The sequence below is a fragment of the Myripristis murdjan genome, chromosome 19, assembly GCF_902150065.1.
Source record: "Myripristis murdjan chromosome 19, fMyrMur1.1, whole genome shotgun sequence".
NCBI classification, from domain to species: domain Eukaryota; kingdom Metazoa; phylum Chordata; class Actinopteri; order Holocentriformes; family Holocentridae; genus Myripristis; species Myripristis murdjan.
This window is the reverse complement of record NC_043998.1, coordinates 26154066-26173993: the sequence shown is the minus strand read 5'-3', so window position 1 is coordinate 26173993 and position 19928 is coordinate 26154066. Positions and strand designations below refer to the sequence as shown.

General features: G+C 43.4%; 2 protein-coding genes across 2 annotated transcripts; both read left to right on the top strand.

Moving 5' to 3' along the window:
• Window positions 1-261: 261 nt before the first annotated feature.
• LOC115377900 (microfibril-associated glycoprotein 4-like) lies at window positions 262-4900 on the top strand. The gene is made up of 6 exons (XM_030077974.1): window positions 262-299; window positions 2068-2217; window positions 2802-2840; window positions 3534-3630; window positions 4193-4360; window positions 4453-4900. Exons 1-6 carry the CDS (start codon window positions 294-296, stop codon window positions 4704-4706), a joined length of 714 nt encoding a protein of 237 aa, XP_029933834.1. The 5' UTR covers window positions 262-293; the 3' UTR covers window positions 4707-4900.
• Window positions 4901-10393: 5493 nt separating this feature from the next.
• Window positions 10394-19307, top strand: LOC115378347 (microfibril-associated glycoprotein 4-like). The gene is made up of 6 exons (XM_030078574.1): window positions 10394-10422; window positions 10880-11029; window positions 11688-11726; window positions 12724-12820; window positions 18600-18767; window positions 18860-19307. Exons 1-6 carry the CDS (start codon window positions 10417-10419, stop codon window positions 19111-19113), a joined length of 714 nt encoding a protein of 237 aa, XP_029934434.1. The 5' UTR covers window positions 10394-10416; the 3' UTR covers window positions 19114-19307.
• The last annotated feature ends 621 nt before the right edge of the window (window positions 19308-19928 follow it).

The window sequence follows — 19928 nt, the reverse complement described above, 5'->3', positions numbered from 1 at the left end:
TTTTTTGGCATCACTCCTTCCATCAGCCCCTAAAGTAAGTAGGTTTTAGTAGCTCCTCACCTTGCTGGGGGAGCAGCTCCACAGCAACGGGCTCATGCCTCTCCTTGTAGATGTCAAAAAGACGAATTCTGTGACACTGGATCAGGCTCATACACCAAGCCTCCAGATGGTTACTACACCTGGTGCTACTGCTACTATTTATTCATATTTTTTTGTTTGTCCTTTATGCTTTTGATCTTCCAGACAGACGAAAAACAAGATTTTCATCAGCTCACTTCAACAGAAATCACACAATGAAGGTAACCTGGTGAATTAATGCATCTGTCTGTGTTAATGGGGTGAATGAGGGTTTGTTGATGATATGCAGATGACTGACAACTTTCTCTAGCTTTAGTTTCCAGAGGGCTATTCCATGAAAGCAGCTAAAGAAAGCTGCGCTTATGTGATATAGCCTGGCTTGAATTAGCGTCAACTTTTACTAAAGCCTCAACCTTTTCCACTAACGCGACTCAGCCGTCGACGTTGACGTGTCTAATCAACGCTAATTGTAGCCACGTCTGAACAAGCCTCAAGTACGCGCGTTCACGGGGTACATAAGCAGCCCAGAACAGTCGATTGTCGAAACGAAGATACAAACGTCTCAAAAGGAGGGGAAAAGGGGAGCCTCGACATTTTCAGCGGCGGAGCAGACACTGCTGATGGAACTATATGAAGAATATAGGGAAATCATCACAAACAGGGCCGGCTTTTGGCATAGGCGGTATAGGCAATTGCCTAGGGCGCCATCTGCTGGAGGGGCGCCGCTAGCGGCCAGAGGGGCACCAGAAGCGGGATTGTTGACCGGCGCGACACCGTCAGGATATGGAAATTAAAAAAATACTGGAGAAGGAAGTAGGCTCAGTATAAATTTAAACACAACAGAAAGCCATGGTTTGGACTGTATTTAATGCTTTCATTCTTTGTCTTCACAGCTTGAACAAAATGATGACAATTGAGTTTGTTTTGTTGTTCTTTTTAATGGTTAATAGGCTAAATGATTTCAAAACTTGGGCACAGTCCCTCACCTATGTCAACTAACCTGTTGGCTTCGGGCAGAATAGAGGCGGGTCATCGCAAATTGCGGGTGGGAAATAAAATAAGACGTCTTTTTTATTTAACCTCATGTTCTTTTCAACCCTTTTATGTTCAATGCTTGTTGTTGCATTTGATGTATGACTTGTGCTATATGAATAAAATTTGACTGAGTAATTGATTGTTTATTCAGTTGATTTCGGAGACTGACAGTGATAACACATGATTTTCATTATGTTTATTTTTATTTTAAGTAAACACGTACATTCATGCTTGGTCACATTATGGGAAATAGGCTAAGTCTGAACTTATATTTCCGAACACGGACATGGTGCTACATAATTAAATTTGAATTTAATTAAATTGAATATGTGATGCCGGGGCAACAATATACATGACTGGACCGTCATTTGGGGGTCTGTTTCCGTCCGTCGGACATTCTCTGACATGCAGCTGAGCTAAGCTGGGCCGTAATCCGCCACGGAGCAGGCTAGTTCTGCTGACTAAGTTACCATGGTTACTGAGCTGCAACTCATACAAGCCACTTTGATGGAACGGAACCCTCACTTAAATTAGCGAGGCTTATCGAAATAAGCCAGGCTATCCCGTTAGCCAGCTTGATGGAATAGGCCCCAGCTTTTATTCTGAGGTTGAGCCTTTCTTCTTGTGTTTACTCACACTGGGACCCCGTTTACACCTGGGGTTACCATGTGTCTTGTTTCCACATTGTATCTGAATATGTGTAAAATGGATTACATTTAGCAGCCAGGATAATCCACTTAGACATGGTCTTCTAGCAAACAGTAATGACTTTTGGCAGAGGAAAGGTTCTTCACCCCTGCAACTGTCATTATTATTATTATTATTATTTTTTTTTTTAAAGAAGACCACCTCAATGTGGACTTTCCCTTGCATGTAAAACAGTGTAAAGCAGCCTAAGCCAAGCTAACCAAATAAGACATGACAAGATGTGACGTATCATCCCATCTGTCCCAGCTGGAATCGCTCCTGTTCCTCGTCCTGGCTCCAGTCCTGATTCACTGCTACTGCGACCTCCCAGCGGACTGCATCGACATCTATAAAGACAAAAGCAACACCAGCGGAGTCTACACCATCTATCCTGTGGGATCCACCTCTGGTGTCCAGGTACGCTTCATCCTCTCTGGGACGCAGGTGGAGATTTATATGAGACTCCAAAAATGAGATCGCCACCATGTGAAAACAGTGAGATTCACTCCTTCAAAGTGAATCATGGCACAGAATTAGAACAAGCATCAACTTTGTATCAGTTGAATTTCACAACTGAGTCTATTTTCATATTAACTTCATATCAACCTGTAAATATTCAACTTGGTATCAACAGACTATCAGCTGACTTGCAACTTGTTATGAACTTTATATCAGTTACGGTTGATACTAACCCTGATTTTAAAGGGATAGTTCACCCATATTTGAAAAATGTGATTTAATTTCCCTCTTAACTGTTATGTAGGACAGTAGTGGTGCTACCTTCCTCTCATTGTTACTGAGTGCTCCACATGCTAACTGTTAGCCTCCTGCCATTCAGGGGGACTTTCCCAGTTAACATTTTAAAAATTTATTTTCTCAGTAAGTGTTTGTTTTTTAAATTGTATTTATTTATTAATTAATTCACTTGTGTGTGTGTATGTGTGTGTGTGTGTGTGTGTGTGTGTGTGTGTGTGTGTGTGTGTGTGTGTGTGTGTGTGTAGGTGTACTGTGACATGACTTCAGATGGAGGCCATTGGACGGTAAGCATCACTCCCCATAAATGCTCAAGAGCATTAACCATTTACCTGTTAATTACGAACTAAATATCAATAATAAATATTCACATCACATATAACTGTAAATGAGTACCTAATTATTTGGAATGGAATTTAAAACTTTATACATGAGGTATCTTTCCACAAAACTGCTTCAAATACAAACACCATTTGCATTGCGTTGTTATTACATCATGAGACAGGCTTTGTTAAAGTTGTTAATGGCTTCAGGATTAACTTAGACCACTTACTTCTTTTAGATTGAAGTGCAGTTTGTTCTCCTTGGTGGAGAAATGGCTCGGCCTCTCCTGCTAAATATGAGTTTGCATGTGGGGTTTCCCAAGGATCCATTTGTATGTCTTTGAAATCGGGTTTTTATTATCTTTTTCTTTCTTGGTGTTTTTTATTTATTTATTTATTTTTTTTTTTTAACAACACAGTCAATTACAAAATATTTATTAATAAATCATTAGCAAATGATTAACAACAATCCATTGACAACTCATTTACCATTGTGTTTTATTGTTTTATTTTTATTTATTCATCATCAACTAAATTCTTATAAATGACTTACTACTACTGGCTGTTACTAATCATTAATAACATATCAACAAATATACAACTGATTATTTACGTGGATACCTGAGTTGTCAGATATTTTGGCTCCTCCCCCCTCAGGTGATCCAGAGGAGGATGGACGGCTCACAGAACTTCTACAGGCCCTGGTGTGACTACAAGACGGGCTTTGGTGTCGCTGCTGGAGAGTACTGGCTCGGTGAGAGACTGATATCTAGCTAACATCAGTGTGCACCTTCTCATTTTGCAGCCCAGTATCAAGGCATCAAGCCTGTGATGGACCCACTGGTCCACCATAGGAAAGTGTGTCAGTGTCACGTTTTAAAAAATACAACTTTTTATAAAGGAGCAGTAACGTGACGTGGTATAGAGGGAGCGACCACATAAGGAGGCAGGTGGGCGGGTGGATTGGTCAGACACTTGCCAACCTGAGTCGCTCACAGGAAAGTGTGTTAGCTAAATTTTCCTAACCTTTACCTTAACCTTAACCTAACCCTAACCTTAACACACCTTAAGCAAATCTCAACCAATGTTGCCTAATGAGCAAAGCAGTTAGAATGTGTGATGCCTTGTCAGTGTCACAAAACGTGACACTGACACGCTTTCCTCTGGTGGAGCAGCCAGTCTATTAAACATTTTGGCACAATATTGGGTCCCATTTGACTTTTAACTCCTGCAGTTACAACTGCATGGATTTTTGTGTGTGTTTGTGTGTGTATCTGTGTGTATATCTGTGTTTCTGTGTGTGTTTGCGTGTTCAGGTCTTGAGAACATATTCCACCTGACACTGAGACAAAGGTACGAGCTGCTGGTCGACATGGAGGACTTCGATGGAGACAAAGTGTCTGCCCGCTACTCCTCGTTCTCCATTGATCCAGAGAGCTACGGATACAAACTGCAAGTGTCTGGTTTCACTGATGGAGGAGCAGGTGAGCTAGCAGTGGCAATATAAATAAAATTAATAATAGAAGCAGTAGCAGTATTGTAATTGTATGAACTGTTTCTGATTGTGTTTCTACAGGAGACTCTCTGACTTATCACAGTGGACAGAAGTTCTCCACTATGGACAAAGACCAGGATGCCTCAAGTAGCCACTGTGCTCGAGCTCGCCTGGGGGCTTTCTGGTACACCAATTGTCACTATGCAAACCCCAACGGGATTTATCGACGGGGGGCTGACAGCACCGTCAACGCTGTCGGAGTAGAGTGGACCCGTTGGAAGGGCGCTAACTACTCCCTGAAGTCCTTCAGCATGAAGATCCGTCCTGTGAAGTAGTTCTTCCAGGACGTCCACACGCAGCAGAATACTGATCAGAATGAATTAGACCTCAGATAAGTCACTCAAACAGCTTTCTCTGCTTTCTCTACTTCAGCTTTCTCTGAATGAGTCCTGACAGCTGCAGTAGTGAGCATTACTCTGAATGTGATGATCTGCTGTGTGGTGACAATAAAGGACAAGCTGAGCAGAAAGCTGGTCTGGTCTCATGTGTTTACTTGTCTCCTGTGTATTTCTGCCTCCCTCATGGATTCTTTCACAGTCAAATCAACACAGCAGGCTGGCTAGATGGGTGGCCATTTTCACGTGTATCACTGTGTTTAATATTTGTTGGCAAATCGCAAGTGTCCCTGGAGTTGCTCCTCAAAATCTGGCCATTTTACTCTAAAATCATGTCAAAAGACCTTCATGCAGTCTTTTGGGAAGTCGACACATCTGCACTTTCCCAGAGGGTATCTGGGACACTGCCGGCTCTAATCTGATGAACCTGTGGGGAATGATGTGGCTTTACAATGATATGCAGCGGCCACAAAATGAAACACTTAAAGCATACAAATATATGCCGTCACCTTGAACACCCTCCAGTCCACCCCTCCTTTCTTACATGTCGTCCCAAACAGTCTTGAGCTTTGGACATGCCCAGAGTGCATGTTGAATGTTGAAATTTACACCTTATATGAGGTGTTCTAAAAAAGCGAAAACAGTTTCCATCTGAACTCTGTCCAAATATTTATCTGATGACCACGTGAACTCTGATCAGATTTTATTCCAGGTCACTTTGGGAATTTGTTTTGATAATTGTAAAGCTTTTTCCCACTTTGTCTTATGCTATACTATAGCAGTCCCCCGGAGTAAAAACGGCTGAGAGTCTCTGCTGTTGTGTAGTTTTCTTTATTAATCGAGCTCCACTCCTCACAACACCATGAAAACTGCATTAAAAGATATGCAAACATTTCACAAACGTGTCTCCGCACACAAATGGCTCACACAAATATTATACAAATAAATAAAATCATAACACTAAAATTTGTACACATATGGTCATATGCTGCGCTCTCCAAGGAATGCAACATTAAATACCGTAGTCCTTCCTTCAGTCATCAATTTGTAGAAGACAGGAAAAAAAAAAAAAGACGTGCAATAATGTGCAAATTGCATGCGAGGCGACAATAAACCAGCAGGCCCAAGCGAGGTATTGTTCACCTGCCGGCTGCCTTGAAAGCTGTGAACTACGGAGCTACCGGGACAAATTTCAATTTCACACATACAGGTCACAAAAAAACAAAAAACAAAAACACATACAAAATTTGAGACATTCCAGATGTAACAAAATAAATTACAAACATTATGCCCATAAACCATCCCCTTTTATTATTATCTCTAAATAAACTTTAACACAAATCTCATCTTAATCTGTGTGGTCCTTTACATATACAATACTTAATAAAATAAAAATAGATGTTCAATAAATATTCTAATATAATAGTACAGAGGGAGACAGTCTTATCCAATGTTAAAACAGCATGGTTTTGCCTATATACACTACTCACAAAAAGTTAGGGATATTCGGCTTTCAGGTGAAATTTCAGGATGAACCTAAAATGCATTATAACCTTTACAGGTGAACTTAATGTGACCTTCTGTAAACTCTTGAATGCACATGTCCAACTGTTCAGTGTTTCAGTACTTTTTGCACAAGTTGCTGTTCTCTAACAAGGAGCTTAACGGCAAAATTCACAACAGGTGTTTGATCCATGAATCGACCAATAAATTTCCTGGTTCAATTAGAATTGGTATTTAAACAGTCCTCCTCATCATGCTGTTCACATTTTGACATCATGAGACCAAGATGACACCTAACAATTGATCAGCAGCACCTCGCCATTGCGAGGCTTCAAACAGGATGTTCTCAGACCGAAGTGGCCACTGAGCTTAGAGTGTCACAGAGTGTCATCAGCAGGTTGCAACAGAGATACAGAGAGACTGGAAGAGTCACAGAAAGGCATAGAAGTGGACGTCCTTTGGCCACATCCCACACTGATGACCGCTTCATTGTGAACAGTGCCCTGTGGAACCGGATGATGAATGCCACTCAACTCCAGGCACATTTAAGGGAGGTGAGAGGCACCCAAGTGTCACGTCAGACCATTCGAAACCGTTTACATCAGCATGGTCTGCGTGCTAGACGACCTGCAAGGGTACCTGACCACACCACCAGGCACAGGTGTCATTGTCTTGCATGGGCCAGGCAGCATTTACGCTGGACGAGGGACCAGTGGGCCTCAGTGCTGTTCTCTGATGAAAGCCGATTCATGTTGAGCAGAAATGATGGCCGCCAACGATGTTGGAGACGTCAAGGAGAGCACTATGCATCAGCCACTGTTGTCACCAGACGAGCCTTTGGTGGTGGTGGTGTTACTGTGTGGGCAGGTGTGTCTAGTCAGTACAGAACTGCCCTACACTTTGTGAATGGTACAGTGACAAGCCCATACTACCTGAATAACATCATTAATCCAGTCATTGTGCCCCTGCATGAACAACACAGGCCTAATTTCATCTTCATGGACGACAATGCTCCAGCTCATCGAGGTCGTATCATTAGGGAACGGCTGCTGGAGACTCGGGTACCTCAGATGGAGTGGCCTGCACTTTGTCCAGACCTGCATCCCATAGAAAACTTATGGGATCAGCTGAGTCGCCGTGTAGAGGCTCGGAGCTCTGTACCCCAGAACCTCAATGTCCTGAGGGCCGCCCTTCAAGAAGAGTGGGATGCCATGCCTCAGCAGACAATAAGTCGACTTGTGAACAGCATGAGACGTCGCTGTCAAGCTGTAATTGATGCTCAAGGGCACATGACAAGTTATTGAGACATTGACATTTTTTGTTGTGGTATATCCACCACTGTTGTTGGCTTTTTTTTTCAAGAAATTGTTTGAGATGAGGAAATCACCAGTGCATGCTTCTACTTAAATGCCCTACTTTCATGATATAATATCACTGTAGCGTGAACTTTTTATATTTTCCGTAAATTTCACCCGTAAGCCAAATATCCCTAACTTTTTGTGAGTAGTGTATGTATATGTGTGTGTGTGTGTGTGTGTGTGTGTGTGTGTGTGTGTGTGTGTGTGTGTGTGTGTAAATCTTACATCTTGTTATTATGTAACCATAGGGCATAGAATGATCTATACTTTGCTGTTTTCTTAGTCCTTTGTTAATAACCACTACCACTATTGCAGTATTATCGAAAAATACAACTTACAGAGCTTTGAAATTTTTTTAGGACCGATGTGTGTTTGCTTTATAAGATACAGCATTATTTAAAGTGGAATACTGCCCCAACAAATATTAGAGTGTATTAATTTTAATCAGTTTAAAACTAATGTTAAGAAATGGTTGAAAGACAGACAGTCATGTTTTCATTAAGGTTTGATAATACCTCTCACACCTGTCCTGCAGGTGTGTTTATTCGTGTCATGTGGAATTGTCATTTTTTGTTGTTGTATTTACATTGCATACAAACCCCAGGGACAACAGATAGAAATTAGCATTGGGATATATTCTGGTGCAATTCATGTATTGTACACTGTCCCTGTTTTAAATGAACCAGTACATGAAATGAAATGGAATAAATGAGATTATTCTCTCTGTCAAAATCTATGTCTCCCTTCTTTGTCATGGCTTGTGAGCTGAGTTCTGACAAATTGCATGTATGAGAACAAACAGGATGGATGTATTTGTAGTATTTCTTACATATTGTATATGTCCATATGTACCATATGGAAATCCTCTACATACATTAGGTAAATGCATTACATTTCCATATGGGTCTGCTGTTAGACATAGATAGAGAGAGATGTTTATTGTTATTATTATTATTACTTTTTAACAAATTAGTAGAACAAGAAACGAGAAGCTGCAAGTATTGTGTAAAGTCACCAAACCATATTAATCTTTTTGATGTTTTCCAGCCAGCTGAAACAGGAACTTGTGGGTTTTGTTTAGGGGGCCGGCTGAGAGATGATGGCTGCATTTGAAAGATATGAAAACGGCTGAAGTAGGCTAGTTATTAGCCCTGTATGTCAAAATGTACTGAATAGGTTAGACATACGTGTACCCTGTTCACATTTCGTAGTGGACCTAGTTTCTAATTGTCTTTGAGCTCTGAGAGGAACTCCCCTCCTGTGCAGTCAAAGGGTCCTGACAGATAAATCAGACATTCTTTACCGTTTGAATGAAACTCTTTTATCTGTTCAGGTTCTCTGTTTGAGACCTTGCATCCTGATCAGTCAGACTCAAATGTTCACTCTGCTTCCCTCCCATGTAAACCTACAGCTCCACTATTTTCATATGATTTGAGAAAAGTATAAAAACTCAAGAGAGTAGGTAGAGTCACTTCATCAGAGCTTCCAGACAGGATATCAAGATTTCATCAATCACACGATGCAGGTAACTTGGTCAGTAAATAGTTCTGTCTTTCTATTCATTCTTTATTGTTAGTCATTTTAAAATAAATCTTATGTCTTGTTATAGGGTAACAGCTGTTAGGTTTTGAGCTTTCTTAAGATCATGTGATGCGTTCAGGTCATGCCCCTCTGGAAGCCCTTTTACTGCAGGTCTTTCTAATTAATCTTCTAACTTAAAATTGCTCTGTGGTGTACCCCAGGGCTCAGTGTTCGCACCACTTTTATTGTGTATGTCAATGTTCCATTTATAACTACACATCAGCATTGAAAGCCTTAATGTATACCCACACTCTCTCTTTCTCTCTCTCTACATATATATTTACATAGATAGACTGATATATCGATATATACAATACAAACTATAAGAATAGAAAAATTTCAGCTGCATTTGAAAAAAAAAAGTTCAACAGGTGAAATGCTTAATTATTAAAAGGTTTCGTTTTCTTTCATTTCTGATGTATGTGCTGAGCAGGTAACTGAACCTAACTGTCTGTCTCTTGTGTGAACTGATAATGTTACCCAAACAATCATCACGTAATATGGAGTGTAATGTGACACAATGAAATGTTATGTCACAAAATACATATGACATGAACATGACAAGATGTTTAATAAACTGTTTGCTTAATAAAATGTGGTCATTCAGGATTAATGCAGAATGCATATCTGTAATAAAAGCAAACATCTGTTGACAAACAGATACAGGAGGTTAAGATGTATGTACTGATGTGCTCAGTGATGCTTGGAGGAAAACAGTCATGCTGAATGTGCAGGGTCACAAAACAGTCATCAGATATGGTGAAATAATTTAACATGTTCACTTAGTGTGATATCATGATAAGATCATGTGAAGGAGGGAGGAAAGATGTGTATAAAGACATGTGTCCCTCACTGCTGAGACTTTGTTGAAGACCCTCCAAAACCCCAGAGGATCTTTTGACAGCCTTTCAAACATTTTTTGGCATCACTCCTTCCATCAGCCCCTAAAGTAAGTAGTTTTTAGTAGCTCCTCACCTTGCTGGGGGAGCAGCTCCACAGCAACGGGCTCATGCCTCTCCTTGTAGAGGTCAAAAAGACGAAATCTGTGACACTGGATCAGGCTCATACACCAAGCTTCCAGATGGTTACTACACCTGGTGCTACTGCTACTATTTATTCTTATTTTTTTGTTTGTCCTTTATGCTTTTGATCTTCCAGACAAACGGACATCAAGATTTTCACCAGCTCACTTCAACAGAAATCACACAATGAAGGTAACCTGGTGAATTAATGCATCTGTCTGTGTTAATGGGGTGAATGAGGGTTTGTTGATGATATGCAGACGACTGACAACTTTCTCTAGCTTTAGTTTCCAGCTTTTGTTCTGAGGCTGAACCTTTCTTGTTGTGTTTACTCACACTGGGACCCCGTTTACACCTGGGGTTACCATGTGTCTTGTTTCCATATTGTATCTGGATATGTGTAAGATGGATTACATTCAGCAGCCAGGATAATCCACTTGGACATGGTCCTCTAGCAAACAGTAATGACTTTTGGCAGAAGAAAGGTTCTTCACCCCTGCAACTGTCTTCATTTTTTTTTTTTTTTTTTTTATAAGAAGACCACCTCATTGTGGACCTTCCCTTGCATGTAAAACAGTGTAAAGCAGCCTAAGCCAAGCTAACCAAGTAAGACATGACAAGATGTGACGTATCATCCCATCTGTCCCAGCTGGAATCGCTCCTGTTCCTCGTCCTGGCTCCAGTCCTGATTCACTGCTACTGTGACCTCCCAGCGGACTGCAGTGACATCTATAAAGACAAAAGCAACACCAGTGGAGTCTACACCATCTATCCTGTGGGATCCACCTCTGGTGTCCAGGTACGATTCATCCTCTCTGGGACTCAGGTGGAGGTTTATATGAGACACATTTTGTCTCCAAAATGAGATCGCCACCATGTGAAAACAGTGAGATTCACTCCTTCAAAGTGAATCATGGCACAGAATTAGAACAAGCATCAACTTTGTATCAGTTGAATTTCACAGCTGAGTCTATTTTTATATTAACTTCATATCAACCTGTAAATATTCAACTTGGTATCAACAGACTATCAGCTGACTTGTAACTTATTATGAACTTTGTATCAGTTACAGTTGATACTAACCTTGATATTAAACCTTGATATTCACCCATATTTGAAAAATGTTTGAAATTTTTCCCTCCTAGCTGTTATTTAGGACAGTAGTGGTGCTACCTTCCTCTCATTATTACTGAGTGCTCCACATGCTAACTGTTAGCCTCCTTCCATTCAGGGGGACTTCCCCAGTTAACATTAAAAAAAAAAAAAAAAAAATTCTGAGAGTTTTTTTTTTTTTTTTTTTTTTAATTGTATTTATTTATTAATTAATTCACTTGTGTGTGTGTGTGTGTGTGTGTGTGTGTGTGTGTGTGTGTGTGTGTGTGTGTGCGTGTGTGCGTGTCTGTGCGTGTGTGTCTGTGTGTGTGCATGTCTGTGTGTGTGCATGTCTGTGTGTGTAGGTGTACTGTGACATGACTTCAGATGGAGGCCACTGGACGGTAAGCATCACTCCCCATAAATGCTCAAGAGCATTAACCATCTACCTCTTAATTATGAACTAAATATCAATAATTAATAATCACATCATAAATTACTGTAAATGAGTACCTAATTATTTGTAATAAAATGTAAAACTTTATACCCAAGGTATCTTTACACAAAACTGTTGCGAATACAAACACCGTTTGCATGTTATTACATCATGACACAGGTCTTGTCAAAGGCCTGTCTCATGATTAACAGGATCAACTTAGACAACTTAGTTCATTTAGATTGAAGTGCAGTTTATTCTCCTTGGTGGAGAAATGGCTCGGCCTCTCCTGCTAAATATGAGTTTGCATGTGGGGTTTCCCAAGGGTCCATTTGCATGTCTTTAAAATCTTGTTTATATTATCTGTTTCTTTCCTGTTTTTTATTTTTTTATTATTATTATTTTTTTTAAGAACACAGTCAATTACCAAATATTCATTAACAAACAAATGTTTAACAACAATCCATTGGCAACTCATTTACCATTGTGTTTTAGTGTTTTATTTTTATTTATTCATCATCAACTAAATTCTTATAAATGACTTACTACTGACTGTTACTAATCATTAGTAACATCAAAAATAGCATTGAGTTTTCATTTACTGAAGATTTATTCTTTAATATTTCAGTTAATTCATCTTTATAGATGACTTACAAAGTATTTGTTTAATATTTTTATTGAGCTTGTAGGTTGTACATGGATTATTTGACATTATCGCTAACTTTCTGTCATATGAAAAATAACATATAGAGATATTCTGGTGATATTTTGTATACAGACATTCAAATAACAAAATGACAAGTAGAACTTAAATCAAAATAACAATAATAATAGAAATATATGTGCAAAGGAAAAGAAAAAAAGAGAAAAATAATTACAACACATCTGTGATATGTTTAAAAAGTACAACTAATTATTTACGTGGATACCTGAGTTGTCAGATATGTTGGCTCCTCCCCCCTCAGGTGATCCAGAGGAGGATGGACGGCTCACAGAACTTCTACAGGCCCTGGTGTGACTACAAGACGGGCTTTGGTGTCGCTGCTGGAGAGTACTGGCTCGGTGAGAGACTGATATCTAGCTGACATCAGTGTGCACCTTCTCATTTTGCAGCCCAGTATCAAGGCATCAAGTGTGTGATGGACCCACTGGTCCACCACTGTGTCAGTGTCATGTTTTAAAAAATACAACTTTTTATAAAGGAGCAGCAGAAACACGCTTGTTAGGAACACAAGAGGCCAGACCCAAAATGCAGACTCAAAAACAGTTTTAATTTGCAAAGTCAAGGTATGACAGTTTCACTTAGAGTTCAATAGATGGTGATGAGCCCAATATGGAGGAGGGAGCCAGGCGCCGACAGACAACCAGGGCGAACAGCTGAAGGGTTGGCTGGCAAGCAGGGGGGGGTCAGGAGCTTGGAGCACAGAGGAGGCAGGAGGGTCCAGGAGCTCGGAGCACAGAGGAGGCAGGAGGGTCCAGGAAGGCAGGCGAACAGGGAAGGCAGAGCAGGAATCAAGCTTAGGGTCAGCAGGCAGGTTGAAGAGCGAGAAGTCCTAGGAAACATCAAGCTTAATGGACGATCTGGCAAAGAGTGGTGGAGTGAGCTGGCTTATATCTGTAGTGGGTGGCTTGATTCCAGATCAGGGACAGGTGTGGATACTGCAGGTGTAGATAGGACCTCCCACTGCACTCCACCTAACACACAGACAAGGGAAACAGACACACCCACAAGAGGGAAGGGGAACAGGGAAACACAAAACAGCAAAACACAGCCCTAACATTACCCCCCCCTCAACGGGAGTCCCTAGACGACCCACCCGGCCTGTCAGGGTGGTCACGGTGAAACTGTCTCACCATTTCATGGTCCAGGATCAACTTCCTGGGGATCCAGCAACGTTCCTCGGGACCGTAGCCTTGCCAATCCACCAAGTATTGAAACCCCCTACCCCGTCGTCGGACATCCAGGAGCCGATGCACAGTATAAGCAGGATGGTCGTCAATCACCCGGGCGGGTGGAGGGGGATCGGCTGGAGGGCAAAGATCACTGGTAGAGACAGGTTTCAACTGTGAGACATGGAAAGTGGGATGAACACGCATGGAGGCAGGTAGTTTCAACCTGACAACAGAGGGGTTGATGATTTTTACGATGGCAAAGGGGCCCAGGAAGCGGGGAGACAGTTTCTTTGAGTCGGTTTTTAAAGGAATGTTGCGAGAGGATAACCAGACTGACTGACCTACAGAGTATTGTGGAGCTGGGCTGCGATGTTTATCGGCTGACTGTTTGGTCTTTTCAGCAGTTTCCTCTAGGGCAGTTTGGGTCTTTTTCCAGGCTGAGTGGCAGCGGCGTAGATGATGCTGGATGGATGGGACGGATAGCTCCTCCTCCTGTGAGGGAAACAGAGGAGGCTGGTAGCCGAGTGAGGCTTCGAAGGGAGACATACCTGTGGCTGAGCTAACCAGGGAGTTATGGGAGTACTCTATCCAGGGTAAAAAAGAGCTCCAGGCAGAGGGATTAGAGGCAACCACACAGCGGAGGGCTGATTCAAGGTCCTGGTTGGTTCTTTCAGTTTGACCATTTGTCTGTGGGTGAAAACCAGAGGAGAGACTGACAGTTGCTCCCAAACCTTTGCAGAATGATTGCCATACCTGAGATATGAATTGAGGCCCCCGGTCGGAGACAATATCCTGAGGGATTCCATGGAGTCTGACAACATGCTCAGTGAGAAGGTCAGCTGTCTCTTTGGCAGAGGGGAGTTTAGGTAGGCCGACAAAGTGGGCTGCTTTGGAGAAACGATCAACAATGGTTAGAATGACAGTGTTATTCTGAGAGGGGGGTAAACCGGTTACAAAGTCCAGTGCAATATGGGACCACGGACGTCCGGGGATAGGGAGAGGTCTTAGTAACCCGGCAGGTGGTGTGTGAGTAGATTTACCTCTGGCACAGGTAGTGCAGGCTCGTACATAGGCTTTGGTATCCTGGTCCATGGTGGGCCACCAAAAATGGCGCTTAGCCAAGGTCAGGGTCCGGTTTATCCCTGGATGACAGGCGAACTTTGACGTGTGGACCCACTGCAAAACCTGGGACCGTGCAGTATCTGGAACGAACAGGCAGCCAGGGGGACCATCACCTGGGTCAGGCTGTTGAAGCTGGGCCTGTTTAACTGTTGACTCTATCTCCCAGGTAAGGGAAGCAATTACTTGGGAGGCTGGCAGGATATTTTCAGGGGTTTTCAGGGGCTCTTCAGCGCAGAACTGGCGGGAGAGGGCATCTGGCTTGGTGTTCCTGGATCCGGGTCGATATGACAGCGTGAAATTGAAACGACTGAAAAACAAGGACCAGCGGGCCTGGCGGGGGTTAAGACGTTTAGCAGATTTAATGTAAGCCAGATTTTTGTGATCTGTCCATACCACGAAGGGCTGTATGGAGCCCTCCAGCAGGTGCCTCCACTCCTCCAGAGCCATTTTCACTGCCAGCAGTTCCCGGTTGCCCACATCATAATTGCGCTCTGCTGGGGAGAGACGGCGAGAAAAGAAGGCACATGGATGCAAACAGGAGTCAGGTCCCTTTCTCTGGGACAGGACGGCCCCCACACCGATTTCAGAGGCGTCCACTTCCACCACATATTGCTGTGTGGGATCAGGCTGAATTAGAACAGGGGCCGAGCTGAACAGAGCTTTAAGTTGGGCGAAAGCTGCATCAGCTTCTTTTGTCCAGGTAAACTGGTGGGATGGAGAGGTGAGACAGGTTAAAGGTGCCACTACCTGACTGAAGTTTTTGATGAACCTGCGGTAGAAATTGGCAAAGCCCAGGAACCTCTGCAGCTGCTTTCTGTTTGTTGGTGTGGGCCAATCAGTTACAGCCTTCACCTTTTCTGGATCTGTTCTGACTTTTCCCCCTTCTAGGATGAAACCCAGAAAACAGACCTTGGATGCGTGAAACTCGCACTTCTCTGCCTTCACATAGAGTTTGTTCTCCAAAAGTCTCTGCAGCACTTGGCGGACATGGTCCTGGTGTTCTGTGGGACTTTTGGAGAATATCAGAATATCATCAAGGTAAACGAAGACAAAGAGATTCAGGAAATCTCTCAACACATCATTGATGAGCGCCTGGAAAACAGCTGGGGCATTTGTTAAACCGAATGGCATTACCAGATATTCAAAGTGCCCAAGGGGGGTGTTAAATGCAGTTTTCCATTCATCTCCCTTACGTATACGCACTAGATGGTAGGCGTTACGCAGATCCAGTTTGGTGAAAACAGTTGCTCCCTGAAGAGGGGTGAAAGCAGAGTCAATGAGTGGAAGGGGGTATTTATTCTTTACTGTGATGGCGTTTAGTCCTGTGAAATCTATGCATGGTCGCAAAGAGGAATCTTTTTTTTCCACAAAGAAAAATCCAGCTCCCAAAGGTGAGGAGGAGGGTCTGATAATTCCTGCGGCGAGGGAGTCCCTAATGTAGTTTTCCATAGCTGTGTATTCTGGTCTTGACAGGTTATACAAACGACTTGATGGAAATTTAGAACCTGGGACGAGGTCTATGGCACAGTCATATGGTCTATGAGGGGGGAGTGAGAGTGCCTTACTTTTGCTGAAGACGTCATGGAGATCGTGGTAGATTTCAGGAATTCCGGAGAGATCAGGAGGGTCAGGGGGTGCAGAAGACAGGTTAGAGACACTTCTAGTAGGAGAGGGAGCAGATTGCAAACAGGTTTCATGGCACATCTGACTCCAGCTAACAATCTTCCCATGTGTCCAATCAATCTGTGGGTTATGCTTAACCAACCAAGGGTGTCCCAAAATGAGTGGGTTGTTGGGAGCAGTGATGATGTGGAATTGAATAGTTTCCTTATGGTTGCCTGACACAATGAGTGTGATGGGCGTGGTGCGGTGTGTTACCTGGGCTATTAGCCTTCCATCCACTGCCAGCGCATTCTGAGGCTCAGCCAGAGCCTCGGTGATGAGGCCAGCCTGTTCTGCCACTTGGGAGTCCAAAAAGTTCTCCTCAGCCCCGGAGTCGACGAGTGCCAGCAGAGGGAGAGACAGGAGCTGACAACTTAGGGTAGCAGGAACTTGAAAGCGGGGGTTTTTACAGGAAGTGTGGCCCACCAGAACCCCCACATTTACTGGTGAGCCCTCCCTTTTGGCCGCACTGGGCAAGAGGAAATGAAATGGCCAGGCTTGCCACAGTAAAGGCACTCACCAGCGCTGATGCGCCTGTAGCGTTCCTCTGGGGATAGCCTGGCTCTGCCCAATTGCATGGGTTCGTCAACTGGTGGTGGAGAGGAGACACCCGGGGCTGGGGCTGGTGGAACTGGCCGAGTGTTGGAAGAACCAGAGGTGTGAATCCGCTCGCGGCGGCGAGACTTCAGGCGGTTATCTATACGATTAGCAAGGGAAACAAGGGCACTCAAAGAAGCAGGTTCATCTCGACATAACAATTCATCCTTCATATGCTCACTCAGACCCTTGATGAATGCAGTTTTAAGTGCCTCCTCTGTCCAATCCACCTCTGCTGCCAGCGTCCAGAACTCGATGGAGTAATCTGCAACTGGTCGTTGGCCTTGTGAGAGAGTCATAAGCCGCATAGAAGCATTAGCCTGATAGTCAGGATGGTCAAAAACTAGTTTGAAATCCTCCAGAAACTCACTGAATTGAACTTCCTCTATAGGATTCCGTGAAAACTTGGCCTCTGCCCATGCCAGTGCTCTACCCCGCAGTAAGCCGAAAATGTACTGAATCTTGGAGAAGTCGGTTGAAAAAGAGACAGGTCTGAGCTTGAATACTGTTGTACATTGAAACAGAAAACCCCGACAGAGATTGGGCTGACCTGAAAATGGCTCCGGAGTGGTTGCACAAACATCCCGTGGAGGTGGGGCTTCCAGGCTGGGCTCACTGGGGGGAGCAGGCGGAGTGGCAGGGAGCTGTGAGGAGAGGAAGGCTGAGAGCTGAGAGGATAAATCAGTCAGTTGTTGAGACAAAGAGCAATTACTCTCATATAAAGCTTGTATGTTGCTTTCATGTTGTCCGAGGAGCACACCCTGTTGTGCTACAGCCTGTTGGATGCGAGCGGGGTCCGGAGTCTGGTCTGCGGGGTCCATTCTTTTGGCCAGATCGTTCTGTTAGGAACACAAGAGGCCAGACCCAAAATGCAGACTCAAAAACAGTTTTAATTTGCAAAGTCAAGGTATGACAGTTTCACTTAGAGTTCAATAGATGGTGATGAGCCCAATATGGAGGAGGGAGCCAGGCGCCGACAGACAACCAGGGCGAACAGCTGAAGGGTTGGCTGGCAAGCAGGGGGGGGTCAGGAGCTTGGAGCACAGAGGAGGCAGGAGGGTCCAGGAGCTCGGAGCACAGAGGAGGCAGGAGGGTCCAGGAAGGCAGGCGAACAGGGAAGGCAGAGCAGGAATCAAGCTTAGGGTCAGCAGGCAGGTTGAAGAGCGAGAAGTCCTAGGAAACATCAAGCTTAATGGACGATCTGGCAAAGAGTGGTGGAGTGAGCTGGCTTATATCTGTAGTGGGTGGCTTGATTCCAGATCAGGGACAGGTGTGGATACTGCAGGTGTAGATAGGACCTCCCACTGCACTCCACCTAACACACAGACAAGGGAAACAGACACACCCACAAGAGGGAAGGGGAACAGGGAAACACAAAACAGCAAAACACAGCCCTAACAACGCTTTCCTCTGGTGGAGCATCTACTAAACTATTAAACATTTTGGCACAATATTGGGTCGCATTTTGACTTTTAACTCCTGCAGTTACAACTGCACGGATTTTTGTCTGTGTTTGTGTGTGTATCTGTGTGTATATCTGTGTTTCTGTGTGTGTTTGCGTGTTCAGGTCTTGAGAACATCTTCCACCTGACACTGAGACAAAGGTACGAGCTGCTGGTCGACATGGAGGACTTCGATGGAAAGAAAGTGTTTGCCCGCTACTCCTCATTCTCCATTGATCCAGAGAGCTACGGATACAAACTGCAAGTGTCTGGTTTCACTGATGGAGGAGCAGGTGAGCTAGCAGTGGCAGTATAAATAATATTAGTAATAGAAGCAGTAGTAATATTGTGATTGTATGAACTGTTTCTGATTGTGTTTCCACAGGAGACTCTCTGACTTATCACAATGGAAAGAAGTTCACCACAATGGACAAAGACCAGGATGCCTCAAGTGTCCACTGTGCTCGACTTTACCTGGGGGCTTTCTGGTACAACGATTGTCACTATGCAAACCCCAACGGGATTTATCGACGGGGGGCTGACAGCACCGTCAACGCTGTCGGAGTAGAGTGGACCCGTTGGAAGGGCGCTAACTACTCCCTGAAGTCCATCAGCATGAAGATCCGTCCTGTGAAGTAGTTCTTCCAGGACGTCGACACGCAGCAGAATACTGATCAGAATGAATTAGACCTCAGATAAGTCACTCAAACAGCTTTCTCTGCTTTCTCTACTTCAGCTTTCTCTGAATGAGTCCTGACAGCTGCAGTAGTGAGCATTACTCTGAATGTGATGATCTGCTGTGTGGTGACAATAAAGGACAAGCTGAGCAGAAAGCTGCTCTGGTCTGGTGTCATGTGTTTACTTGTCTCCTGTGTATTTCTGCCTCCCTCATGGATTCTTTCACAGTCAAATCAACACAGCAGGCTGGTTAGATGGGTGGCCATTTTCATGTGTATCACTGTGTTTAATATTTGTTGGCAAATCACAAGTGTCCCTGGAGTTGCTCCTCAAAATCTGGCCATTTTAATGTTTGTATGTTTTTGCTGTTTGATTTTTGATTCTGCTGCTAAACACTGGAAAACCAGAAACAACCAAAATAAACAACATGTTCTCTTTTGGCTGTCAGTAAATAAAAATAACTAACTAAATAAAAAAGGCCAGTCTTGAAGCTCTTTTATAAAGTTTTCAAATACAGGAAAACACTTAAAACATACAAATATATGCCGTCACCTTGAACACCCTCCAGTCCACCCCTCCCTTCTTACATGTCGTCCCAAACAGTCTTGAGCTTTGGACATGCCCAGAGTGCATGTTGAATGTTGAAATTTACACCTTATATGAGGTGTTCTAAAAAAGCGAAAACAGTTTCCATCTGAACTCTGTCCAAATATTTATCTGATGACCATGTGGGCCTCTGATCAGATCTTATTCCAGGTCACTTTGGGAATTTGTTT

Coding starts and splice junctions, on each gene's coding strand:
- LOC115377900 (XM_030077974.1), top strand. Junction 2,218..2,801: donor GATCCACCTCTGGTGTCCAG/GTACGCTTCATC, acceptor GTGTGTGTGTAG/GTGTACTGTGACATGACTTC. Junction 3,631..4,192: donor TGCTGGAGAGTACTGGCTCG/GTGAGAGACTGA, acceptor TTGCGTGTTCAG/GTCTTGAGAACATATTCCAC.
- LOC115378347 (XM_030078574.1), top strand. Junction 12,821..18,599: donor TGCTGGAGAGTACTGGCTCG/GTGAGAGACTGA, acceptor TTGCGTGTTCAG/GTCTTGAGAACATCTTCCAC. Junction 18,768..18,859: donor TTTCACTGATGGAGGAGCAG/GTGAGCTAGCAG, acceptor GTGTTTCCACAG/GAGACTCTCTGACTTATCAC.